The sequence below is a fragment of the Sebastes fasciatus genome, chromosome 18, assembly GCF_043250625.1.
Source record: "Sebastes fasciatus isolate fSebFas1 chromosome 18, fSebFas1.pri, whole genome shotgun sequence".
Lineage (NCBI taxonomy): Eukaryota > Metazoa > Chordata > Actinopteri > Perciformes > Sebastidae > Sebastes > Sebastes fasciatus.
The window spans coordinates 15383074-15396144 of NC_133812.1; the positions used below are offsets into that span (position 1 = coordinate 15383074).

The 13071-nt window shown below is 39.7% G+C and overlaps 1 protein-coding gene and 1 long non-coding RNA gene across 5 annotated transcripts in view; both read right to left on the minus strand.

Annotated features, from left to right (window-relative positions):
* The window catches only part of ptk2bb (protein tyrosine kinase 2 beta, b), a 27466-nt gene extending 18785 nt beyond the window's left edge, over positions 1-8681 (minus strand). The window contains exons 1-4 of one of the 2 annotated variants that reach the window (XM_074614929.1): positions 8569-8635; positions 8223-8305; positions 483-718; positions 38-216 (exon numbers count right to left, since the gene is read on the minus strand). In XM_074614929.1, the coding sequence (XP_074471030.1) occupies positions 38-216; positions 483-680 (377 nt within the window). In that variant the 5' untranslated portion in view covers positions 681-718; positions 8223-8305; positions 8569-8635. Of the gene's footprint in view, positions 1-37; positions 217-482; positions 719-8222; positions 8306-8568 lie in introns of both variants that reach the window. The other variant, XM_074614930.1, reaches the window with a different exon arrangement.
* A 441-nt stretch (positions 8682-9122) lies between these two features.
* LOC141755798 (uncharacterized) overlaps positions 9123-13071 on the minus strand; it is a 32766-nt gene continuing 28817 nt past the window's right edge. For all 3 annotated transcript variants that reach the window (XR_012591339.1, XR_012591338.1, XR_012591337.1), the window contains exons 2-3: positions 12112-12319; positions 9123-10260 (exon numbers count right to left, since the gene is read on the minus strand). This is a non-coding gene — a long non-coding RNA (uncharacterized LOC141755798). The remainder of the gene's footprint in view (positions 10261-12111; positions 12320-13071) is intronic.

Sequence of the window (13071 nt, forward strand, 5' to 3'; positions counted from 1 at the left end):
CAAATCAGACACAAACAATCCAGTAAGGAATCTGTACCTCCACTCAGCTTCCACATGATGGCTCTCGTAGCGTTGCTCCACCTCTCCGACGGTCAGATCCGGATGCAGCCAGTGAAGCTCTTCTGACTTGATGTGCTTCAACAGGAGACCGTAGCATCCTACATGTACGATGTCCGGGCCCAATCGACCAGAGATCAGAATCGAACGTATGATGGCCTGAAGGAGACAAAATTAAAAAAAATGTTTTTAAATATTGTGTATTTCTTGTCACCCTTCCAGTTATTGCACTTTGTGGTGGCTTCATCTTTACGTGTAAGGGCTAATAAATTATCTGTAAAAGAAATGTTGAAATTTTTTTAGATTGTTTGTGCAGTGATAAACGATGTATTAACTTTCCAGCATGTTAAGGAGGCCAAATAAAACAGATATCTGTCTTCTGACACATCACCTCCCTTCCCCATATCTTTGTAGAGTACTCTCACCCTTATTTGCCAGGAGCCGTCACATTTAACCAGCTTGAAGTTCTTGCCCAGGTTGTTGTTGGTGCAGAAGCACACTTTGAGGATCTTGACGGGCCCTCCGTCCCCAGTGAATTGCGATTCGGGGCTGGAGTCTGTGCTGTTTTGTCTTGGACTGGGTACCTTCCAGGACAGGGTGTCACCGGACATCACCTCATACATCTTCAAGGCTGGGTCGGCACCATCATATCCGTAACATCCTTTCGACAGACAAAGGGGGAAAAAGACTTTAATTAAGATTTAGAATGAGTAGTGAAACGCCAGGGGTCCTTAACTGGCTGATATCTTTAACCCTGAAGTAGACAAATTCGACACAAGGAAGAGGAAATCCTGTTTCATATAGTATCAAGATTTAAGTGTAGTGACGATGTGTCTTCAAAACAAGAGTACAAACTGTTCTGTGACTTGCTTCATCATAGTACTACAGTCATGCTACGCTTCACTTTCATGCTGTGATCTTGTGCCATGTGGCGTCTATGACTCACATCATTTGATTCAGAGATCCGCTGATTAAATTCCTTCCTAACAGTGATTTCAAGTGAGGGCCTGTGTGATTCATAAAGCAAAATGTTGACAGTGTGCAGACTTGTATTATCTTCTCCAACTTACATTTCATAACATTTGCCGTATTGAAGGAGAAACTAGCTATCTACTGGCTGACAGGGACAGAATCTGAGGTGGACAAACCTACAAATGTAGAGAAGCAGCTTCTTGTCCTTAAAGGAATAATTTGACATTTTGGGATGTAGTGTACATTGAGATTGACACCACGTAGATTGACACCACTCTCATATCTGTCCATTCAATATAAAAGTGTGTAGGATTTGGCAGCATCTAGCGGTGTGGTTGCAGATTGCAACCAACTGAGGACCCCTCCGTTCACTCCTCCCTTTCCAAAACTGCGGTAACTCAGAGGCCATCCTTACCATAATAATTGTTATAATAAATACTAAATTCAAAACGCCGGACAGCGCTTCCCCCAAAATGTTACACACTTTTCCTTTAAACTAGAGCCAGGAGATGGTTGGCTTAGCTTAGCATACAGACTGGAAACAGAGGGAAACAGCTAGCCTGGCTCTGTCTGAGGGTAATAATTTCTGCCTACCAGCACCTCCATAGTTCAATATTTAACACGCTATATCTTGTTGTACAAAAAACGGAAAGTAAAAACGACAATTTGTGTCGTATTAAAGGGGGCTATGTAAATTACCAGAGTATTTCCAGGCCAAGTGCAATGACTTCCTGCTTTACACCAAGGCCTATAGAAAGGAGGCTGGGTCACACGTCATATCTCCGGGGGTATAACACATGCGCAGTAAAATCTCGCCTGCACTCACCGAAATTGAGCCAATCGCAACGCACGACCGCAGCTTCAGTTACACTGTGCATGTGTTATACCCCATACCCCAAGACCCATGTCCGTCCGTGACCCAGCCTCCTTTCCATAGGCCTTGCTTTATACTTCAGCTCATTAGCCTTAGCGGTGCTAGTAGGTTGATTTTTTGTAACCTTTGGACAAAGCAGGCTAGCCGTTTCCCCCTGTTTCCAGTCTTTATGCTAAGCTATGCTAACCGGCTGCTACCTCCAGCTACATATTTACCGTACAGAAATACAGAGTGGTATCGATCTTCTAATCTAACTCTTGTGAGTAAGAGTTTTTCTCAAATGTCTATTCCTTTAAAGGCAGGGTGGGTGATCTTGAAAAACTAGTAAGAGAAAACTAGATTTTTAAACTAGCAAAAAACAAGCCCAGTGTTGCCAACTCTTTTCGAATGAAAGTAGCTTGCAGCACTATAGCTCCAAAAGTCGCTAAATCTAGAGAGAATGAAGTCCGTCACTTCAGGCCTCCCTCCAAAGACAATCCCAATGAACGTGAACGGCGCAGGTAGGCAGTTAGCCCATCCAATCATTACATTCAGGCCGAATTAAATAATTGGACGGGTTTATTACAGTCCTGAAACAGCCACAGATACCAGATGTTTTTCTTTTTTTTGCCAGAGCATTTGATTTATTGATTGCTGTCAATATGTAATGAGAATTTCAACAAATATAACAAAAAAAATTCTAAAATCTTTACCAATCCTGCCTTTAAAAGACATGAATACCTCATAAAAAAACACATCCCAGCTGCCTGAGATTCTGCTCCAACCACTTAGCCTTAAACAAACATGGTGACGGACGCTTACTAAACATCATAAAAACCTGAGCACGCAGCCAAAGTCACAGGCGCTGCTACACACCTGGAAACAGTCGACCGAAATCTTTTCACTGCAGTGCACCCATGGGTGAAAAAAGCTGAAAGCTTGCACACATTCTGATTGAACTTTCAGGTTACATCTAGCATAGAGACACGCAGCAACCAACTGATACATGAAATAAAAAAATCACGAAAATACTCTCAGCACCTTTAAGCCCCCAAACATAACTCTCCACTCCTCACATTAATCAATCTGTCAATCAAACATCTGAGGGCATGTTAACTCAGCAAACACAGCTAAATACTTTAAAACAACCTTGACAACGCAGCCAGCTGTGATATTTCTGTCGGGTTACCCACCTCACAACAGTGTCCGTCAGAAAAGTGTCATAACGTGTTTTCTCATAAACGAAGCTCCATGCTGGCAGTAGTGCTGCGAGGGAGCTGCTAAGCCGTGTTAGTTTCTCTCAGGGCTTTCCGCCGCTGTTGGACGAGGTTGTGTTTTGTTAGCCTGAGGCCATGAATTCCCCAGCAGGGCTGTGTGGGTGTGTTTGTGTGTGGTGAGAAAGGGAAAGAGAGAGAGAGGATGAGTGTGCAGCGTGGCCGGCATGTTGCACCACCATCACCTGGGTGTGGGAGGCCTGACATGAGGGGATTGAGGAGGCCGAGGGCGAAGTTTAAGATTACTTCTGAGAAAAAAAAAACATCCACGGGTTGAAGTATGTGGGGAGGCGGATATACAAATACATTCCTTAGCTCGAGTGGAATAAACAATGAGTTAACCTGGTGACATACAGTATATACATTACAGATTACTACAAATGCTCATACAGCATTGCATAATCTGCTGGACAAAAGCTAAGTTACAAAAACAAAACACAAAGAAGGAAATCTGGAAAGAAAAAGTCAAGACTGAATGGTGAAGATTTAGGCCTGTTTTCTGCGTCATTGTTGAATCCCCGTGACCTCCAGTCCACATCAGGCAACAAGTGTGTGAGACTTGATGTTTGTCTAGTTTTAATTCTTAACACTTAAACACTTAAACCCAGAACAATGAGGTATAGAGAAAGGACTGAGGAGATAAAGTTTCTTGAGCTGTTCTTGACAAAAGAAATTCTTAGTCGACTAACACACACGATTTTGTCGACTTATCTATTAGTTGATTTAATCGACAGATCAGTTTCTCAGCACCACTTTAAATCTTGTGCTTACAGAGATGTGCTCATACGTTTCGTAGAAATAAGTCATTCAGCATGAGAAAAACATAAAAAATATAAAAAAAATATTAAGACCAAAACGAGGGGGTAGCCCCAAATGTTTCCATTTAAGCCAATTTCCTGTTATTTCATCCTCATTTATACATTTTTATTTCATTAGATTATTGTTAATTTCACATGATAATTGCTGCTGCACATATTACAGATTTCAAGCGAATAAACTTGTTAAAAATAATCGTAGAAAAACATATCACTGAGTAAAATTAAAAGGACATTTTAGAAGATAAACAAGATTAAATGTAGCAAACGTCTGCTCTTAAAGGTTCCTCTTACGCTTTGCTGTAAGTCGGAGTAAGCTGCTTCATTAATGTGTCTTAAATAACAGGTTTATTCCTAAATTGGCTCTTTTATTAGGTGTAATTTTTAGAAGTTTGATAAATACGGGTAATGGTCTGGCAATTGAAAGTTGCCATCAACTCACAGCCTTGGTTACTTATTCTTTAATCAGACAATTATGGGTTTAAATCATAATATTGCCAATTGTATACTGTTTTTGTAAGTTTTCAGCATTTAACATTTGAGAAGTTTTACTTAATTTGCTGAATATAAAAAAGGAAGATATCCAAAAAGGCTTTTGGTATCGTGCCAAAACTCATATTGTATTAGCATTAGTCTTGAAAATGTTGAAATGATGCCAGACCATGTTGTAATTTTGTTGGGAAACAGTCTGGCGGTTACTTTAACAGCAGGAGAGTTTTGTCAACAACAAAAAGCCCCTTTTTAAAATCACCATGAAGTGTTTCGACGTGTTTCTAACAACTCTCTATTTTTTTTTTTTAAATGAACAAAAGCAACACTTTTCCAGGCACACGTACACAATGTTGTTGCCTCTCACACACACTGTCATGCTGGCACTTGAGTTGTTATGGTAACAACTGTTCCCGAGGGAGATTCTTATCCCGAACTGAAAGCAAGGTGGACTGAACAAACTCTTTCAACGCTCAGCCACAACAAACGCTGCAGAGGGAATATTCAGTACCCAAACATTTGTCAACATCAGGAGCTATTCCTGCACGTTACTGCTGCCGTTCTTACATTTCTGAACTCTTGTGTGTTTTGATAGGAACGTACTGTACAGTATATCTAGGAGGTGAATGACAGGGACTGACTTGGGGTGAGACATTGTGACAAATGAGAATGAAATTCCTGACGGAGCAGCTGCAAACTTCACCCAGGCTCCACTTGATAGAGAGAGGAGACCAATAAACTGTTCAAGCCGATATATCAACCGATATTAGCTTACTGCAGATCTGCATCGTGTTTGTCTAGAGCTGCAACGATCAGTCAGTCGATTAATAGTGGATCAAAAGAAAAATATTCTGCAACTACTTTCATAGTCAATTAATCATTCATCATCTTTATGTTGGACCTTCGGTCATACAAACAAGATATTACATAGATGTCACTTTGGATATTTGGGAGAGTGATGTACATTTTTCACTATTTTCTGACATTTTAAAGACTAAGCAATTCAACGAGACAATAATCAAACAAGGTTTGAGCATAGCCTCTTTATATAAGTGGACGTAGTCACCGTGACGTCTCCCATTGGTTTGTGGACTGCTGTTTTGAAGCCTCAAATTCTGCATTTTGGCCGTCGCCGTCTTGGTATTTTGCAACCAGAAGTGACACGAGAGGGTGGAGCTAAGTACAACCGAACGCTGTATAGGACATTTTTAGACGACCATAATGTTACAATTAACTTTCATGAACTGAAAACACACTGTGACAGGGTTAAAGTTTTAAGACCAAAACACGGACAACTCCCAGACCGGATAACGCCGTGGTAGCGACCTGTCAATCACAAGATAGCCACGTCCTAAAGGATATCCTGCTTTGTGGTCTATTTGACTCTAAATGGGACCATAATTTACTAAATGAACATCATGCTGTATTGAAGAAGTCGCCCCCTGCTGGCTATTAGGATGCAAGTTTAAGACACTTCCACATTGGCTTCACTTCAGATCCGGTGGTAGTCCAATGGCTTCGAGTTAAAGTTAGCAGATATATGAGCAAGAGGGTCAAAGTTCAAGGAACAATGTTATGACGAAGTATTACGTCCCAATTGTATGCTTACTGCATGCAACAGTACGTACTTTGTAAATGTAGTATGTACTAAGAGTAAAAAGAAAAAGTATGCGATTTGGAACACAACCCCAGTTCGTAATACTGCAAATACAAGGGCTTTCACAGTGAACATCAGTGGGCCATAAGCTCAATCACCACTGAGTTGCCTTATTCGGCCATAGATGGTGACTTAACAGACAATTATTTAAATGAAAATCTTAAAGATTATTACTTTAAATTAGAGATAGTCACCTTTACATCAGAGAACAATGCCAAGTTGCGATGTCTCGCTCAGTACGTATCTTGTTCAAAATCTAAAAAAATGTTTGTTTTTTTAAATCAAAGGATCCAAATCCAAAGATTGTTAGTTTATGTTATTTTTACTGTGGGCAGATACATATTGTTATTAGATTTTTAAAATATCTGAAAAATCCAGTATCAGTCGGGCGACAGTTTAGAGCTGCAACGATTAATCGATTAGTTGTCAACTATTAAATTAATCACCAACTATTTTGATAATTGATTAATCAGTTTGGGTAATTTTTTAAGAAAAAAAGTCTAAATTCTCTGATTCCAGCGTCTTAAATGTGAATATTTTCTGGTTTCTTTACTCCCTTATGACAGTAAACTGAATATCTTTGAGTTGTGGACAAAACAAGGCATTTGAGGACGTCATCTTGGGCTTTGGGAAACACCCATTGACATTTTCCACCATTTTATAGACCAAACAACTAATCAATTAATTGAGAAAATAATCGACAGATTAATCAACAAAGAAAATAATCAGTAGTTGCAGCCCTAATACTATGCATCTTATTATTATAAATTCTCCTGCATGGGATCAACAAAATTTACCTTGTGTCATATTATTTTTATCACTATGACAAGGCTTTATGTTTTACTGAAATTTTACTGATATTTAGACCCAAGATCAGTACTTTTCTGTGTTTTGTCTAATTTTGATGTAAAAAAACCAAAACAACTGACATACTTCAAGTTAGCATTTTGTTTGAGGACGTTATCTTGGGCTTTGGGAAACACTGATCGCCATTTTTCATCATTTTATGAGATTAATCAACAATAAAAACAATTGTTAGTTGCAGCTATACTCCAGTTCCTACACAGGTTCAACCCTTGACTGTGGTGCAATGGAAGACACTGCCTTTGCCAGAATGTGTCATGACATGCACAACTGACTGTAGTAACATCAATTCCTTCAAGAAGTGTCATCAGATAGTGTTTGTGGGCATTCTAGGAAAACTGTCAGCAACAAAACTGTCAGAAATCACATTACACCTATGCTACCTATCCTACAGAAGGGACTTTTTTTATCAGTAATTTGAGAAAGGAATGTTTTTGAGATAAAGATCTGACACCTGTATAACAAGTATATCGACAAATCACTGAATTAAACATTAAACAAAAACACAGAGTGAGTACAGTGGTTATAGTGAAGCCTCTTTTTCCTGCTCGGAGCTTGTCAACACAGGCAGGCATTCATCAGACAGGCCTGAGCTGTCTACACACAGTGTTGTGCTGCTGCTGCTGAGGGTCTGCACACTGCACTGTCATGACCCCAGGCACAGGAATGTGGCTGGCTGCTGCTTCACCTGCACAGACTTGCTTTGATAATGAACAAACTCCTCTTTCTCTCTATCTCTATCTCTCTCTCTTTGGGAGAAAATGGCAGCTAGTGCTTCACATTGTGAAGAATCAATCATTATTATAATCAATATCTTGACAAAAACATACAACTATTCAAGCTTCAAAGACAAGTTTGACATTTTGCATGGTCTTAACAAGAAGGGACATCTTTTAAAAGAGGAAAAAACATAACCAGTTCAACAAATAAACTGGATTCATTAAGCTCAGGTTTAAATGCAGTGTATAAATGTGGGCCTGTTGCATGCAAGCACTTGTATTAGTTGTAATGACTCACCTCAGCAGCAGTAAAGCTGTGATTCCCTCTGCTGAAATAAACATAAGCATGTATTAATCTTGTGTCTTACCTGATTCTGGTTTAATTCCCTCTAAAAGAATAAAAGCTTGACAGAAAGTGTAATTCCTCTCGGTGAGTCCAGGCCTGACAGATTGTGTGTCTCACACTGTTAGTTAGTTAGTTTGGTCGAGCAGAAGGTTGCAGGTGGCCACTCCCTCACCTACCTGCGGTCAGGTGGGCTCACTTCCTCATTTCAGGAAAACCTCATAAAGTGGGAATAATGGCCGATTCACTGCTGCTTATTTACCTACAAAGTTTCCAAAGTAAAACAAAATGTTTGTCTGTTGAGTCTCGCAATGACTCTTTCAGAAGCATTGAGTGATTTTGAAATGTTTTGGTCAATTTCAAAATCTTGCTTTAGTTGCAAAACGTCGTGTGACTAAAGTTTTAGCTCGAAATAACGACTTTAACATACACGATAGTTATTTTACAACCTAATTAAAGTCCTCATGCCTCGGAGGAATATGACACTTTGTGTGCATTTAATTTGGTGTTTAATTTATAGCTTACCTTACAACACAAGTGTCCCTCTATTTCCAGTCGTCTTCACTGAACTGTTCTGTTATTGGTGTTGTAGTGGTGTAATTACACTGCCTGAACAGCAGAGGGCGACACAAGCTAAACAAAGACCCGGGACTTAAAGGACCAGCCTTGTTTATACTTTATAACTAGATTAATAAATATTTGAAGGAATGGAATTAAAATATTTATTATTTTTGATTCCTTCCTTATTATTTTGACCCCAAAAAATATTATTGTTACCTTTTTTTTTTTTTACAACACAATAATACAATAATTTTGGATATTTGTAAAAAAACAAACAAACAAAACAACAGATACATAATTTATTTAAGATTTTGTTCCTAAAATTATTGTGACTATTTCATCCTTTTTTTTGTTTTGTTTAAAGAAAAGAGTAGATTTGAGCAAAAATAAAAAAATAAAAAGATTGAAGGGATGGAATTAAAATATTTATTATTATTATTTTTAATTCCTTCCTTATTATTACAACCTAGTTATTTAAAATGTTTTTCAAAAAAGATTTATTATTGTTATCCTTTTTTATTATATTATTTATTTATTTACAATACAATAATACAATACAATAAATCTTTATTGTCCACTAGGTTGGAAATTTGTCTTCGCCTCACCAAACACAGGAAACAACAACATTAAAAAACAGACATTAAAAAACAGATTTAATTGACTGATCATATTTATTTTTTTTAAATTAGAATCTGCATAGTAACAAGTAAAAAAGTGCAATATTTGCTCCTGAAATGTAGTAGAGTAGAAGTGGAAAGTAGCATAAAATGCATGGAAACACTGAAGTAAAGTACAAGTACTCGAGTAAAAGTGCTTTGTTACTTTCAACCGATGGTATAAACTGTCCCAAAAAAAAGTTACTTATAGCTGAAATACAACATATTTTTAATAAACGTGCAGCCTGTATGTTCTCAACAGCACATACAGAGTAATCTTAATGGAAAATGGAAAATGCATTGACTTTTAGACTCGTCAGTGGCATCTTTCATTCCCTCGTTGTATCATCCAGTACTGCTCTCTATGCCAGAGGAGTTTGGAATAGCTGTGGATCAGTGACAGCTGTGAGGGAGTTCAAGTCTGGGTCAGAACGAGACCAAACAACACCCAGCACCCAGCAGACCGGAGCGGTGTCAAGGGCAAGAATCCACAACAGGTGCCCGTCAAGCTCGGATTTGCATGCATTCAGACAGTAGCAGGCACGGGCTCTGCGATGGTGAGCTTCAGCAGTTACAATGGTTTCACTGTTCACTGGGCTCTATGTGATCATTAACACTGACGTTCTGAGACCCCTCCTGCCCTGAAACTCCTAAATGCTCACCATCACACCCTCCTCCTCCTCCAACGGTGTCCTCGCTGGGTGCCACCTCCCCACGTTGAGCTGTGCCGGTATTTAGAAACATAAACTCAGGGGCACACAGGTGGCGTTGTGGCATTCAGAGTGTCTCTTCTCCAGGGAGACTGAGGTGTTGAGGGAGAAGTATCAGATATGTTATGGCAGCAAAGGAGCTAATAATATGATTCACTGTTATTCTGGCCGTCCTGTCATCGTGGGTGTATAACGTGACGATAGAATGAAAAACATTCAAGCTGACTGCACAGTTATGTTGTGTCTGATGCTTTGTTGATTTTATACCCAGGTCTTGAGAGATTTTATAGCTGGAATGACAAGTAAACAAAAACTTGAACTGAACATGGATATGGGTGTAATATTTTAGCTAGTATTTCTTAAGTGCAGTGGTGAAGGCAAGAGCAAGTTCACAGGTAAATGTCCTAGCAATAAGTTAATCAAAAGTACATTAATTATCATTAACTTAAAGGCAGAATGAGTAGGATTTGTTGGTTACCGTTAGTTAACACAACATTCACAGTTGACCGGCTCAACGACAACAGAAGTGCACGCCCCCTGTCCTCGGTTATGGTACGTGTCCACATGGGCGTTTTTGGACGCGAAGGATCACCTCACTTCCCACAAATGCTTTCACTCGTGGGCTGCTGTTCCCAGCTTTCAAACTGGAACCAACATGGCAGCTCGTTTGGAAACTTTCATCTCTAATATTACGAAAATAGTTCACAAACAAATTCAAAATGTGTTTCTGAAAACATTTTATGCGAGAAATAAGCCCTGCAGTTGCTGAATCTGTTTTTATTTTTACATCGACAACGCTTATTTTAGAAAAATTTCGGGAGATTCCAGAGGTGGCGAGTTGCGCCGGACGCCCCTGATTTGTATAAAGTAGCCTGGAGCTCAACTTTAAACAAATGAGGAGCGTAGCCTCCGTCCTTTCCACGCATGTAAGCAGCCATTCAATGCATTCTGGTAGCTTGGCGGTGCAATTGGAGAGACAGACCGTCACGTCGCCCGGTCCTCATTTTCATAAAGATGAGCTCCAGGCTACTTTATGCAAATCTGGGGCGTCCGGCGCAACTCGCCGCCTCTGGAAACTCCCGAGAAACTTTTAAACTAAGCATTGTGAATCCAAAATAAAGACAGATTCAGCAACTGCATAGCTTATTTCTCGCATAAAATGTTTTCAGAAACACATTTCGGTGAGCTATTTTTGTGAAATAAGAGATGAAAGTTTCCAAACGAGCCGCCATGTTAGTTCCAGTTTGAAAGCTGGGAGCAGCAGCCGGCGAGGGAAAGATTTCGTCCAATCAGATGCCGAGTGCCCTCGTGTATTATTAGGGTTAGGGTGCTTACCAGTGGGTGAAAAGCTCTGTCTGCTTGGCGTTTTGCCTTGCTATATTTTTTGTGGCGCTGTTTCCGCCATGTGCCCTTATGATCTGACACCTGGTCACTATTTTTATAGAGGTTGACGCCCATTAAACATCCCAAACACAGCAAAATAAGAAAATCCAGGCAGAAGACTGCAGGGTGCAGAAACCGACACACACTTCTAGTGGGTCATAAATGATGATTGCTAGAGTGATAATATATTCTATACATTGTTTTTTAGATTTTTTAGGAAATCCAACTCATACTGCCTTTAACTGGCATTTTTATGTAGCAGCTGGTTGCAGTTCTGTCTCCGTCCACAAGAGGATTCATAACACAAATTATCTGATGATGCATAAAATATGGTTTGTCATGTTTAACAACCTTAATGAATGTCTGTATTCTACCAGTGTGACACAAAGAGCAAATATTGCTGTTAAACCTATCAGAGACATTTAGGTATTTTTAGAGACTGCCCTTTTATGAGGGATGAAGTGTTATAAAAGCTCTGATGACTCCCACCCTAATGACTGAAGTCCACACCCTGAAAGCTTGCTGTGAGGTGGTATGCTTTGATCTTATAGGTCCGCTCCCCTCCCCTCTCCAGCTCCTACTGACTCATTATAGAAATCTTTGCCCCACCTTCTGTCTGTTTAATGACGTCTGGAATATTTATCTTTCCCCTGATGGTCATTAAGTCCACATTCCTCCAACGGTGACCTCTGAGGTCAAAACTTTGTTGACATCGCTACTCTGAGTAATGGTTAGCTATGACTTCTCTATTTGCTAACCTTTTGACTCGTGGAACGGACACCTGCAGGACAAAGAGACGGGACAGCAGAGCGCTGGAGGAGTTATTTGGTTTGGGTAGCAGGTGTGTAGGTCTCTGGTGTGCCCTGTAAAGGGTTGGTCATTGAATCCCATCCAAACTCAGCGGGAGTCCACGGTGCTCACCGAGGTGTGAAGTGGCCCGGGCCAGGAGTGGATTATAAACCGGGCCTGCGTTACAATAGAGGTGAGAAACAGCAGGGGCCCAACATTACAGCTCAGCAAACAACACAAATATCCCATGCGTATCCTTAAAGAGGGAGTCTGAATAGAGAGCTGCTGTTTGAAATGGTATACAATTAAACCTCCTGGAGGAAAGAATAAAGGGCACAGTGGTGGTTAAATGGTACTAAAGGCATCAAAAAAACAGCAGGTCATTAAAGACAGGTTAGACTGGTAAACAACACAGATCAGACCAGGATGATAACATCACAAAAGCCTATTTGAATTTTCACACGGTCTCGCAAATGTTGTGGAAATGTGGCGTTAAATGATAAGCTTTTGTGGAGCTGATTCTGTTGTTAAATAGGCAAAACGCTCGTTTAAAGTGTCTCAGGTGTTGTTTTTTGGCCTCAAAATTACACAAGGAAACAGAAAAGTACTGATCTTAGGTCAACATTTCAGTAAAATTTCAGTAAAACATAAAACCTTATCATAGTGATAAAGATAATATGACATAAGATCAACTTTATTGATCCCATGCAGGGGAATTTAGAATAATAAGATGCATAGTATTAGGGCTGCAAATAACAGTTATTTTCATTGTCGATTGATCTGTTGATTATTTTCTCAATTAATCAGTCAGCTTTTTGGTCTATGAAATGGTGGAAAATGTTGATCAATGTTTCCAAAGCCCAAGATGATGTCCTCTAATGTCTCGTCTTGTGCGCAACTCAAAGATATTCAGTTTATTGTCATAAAGG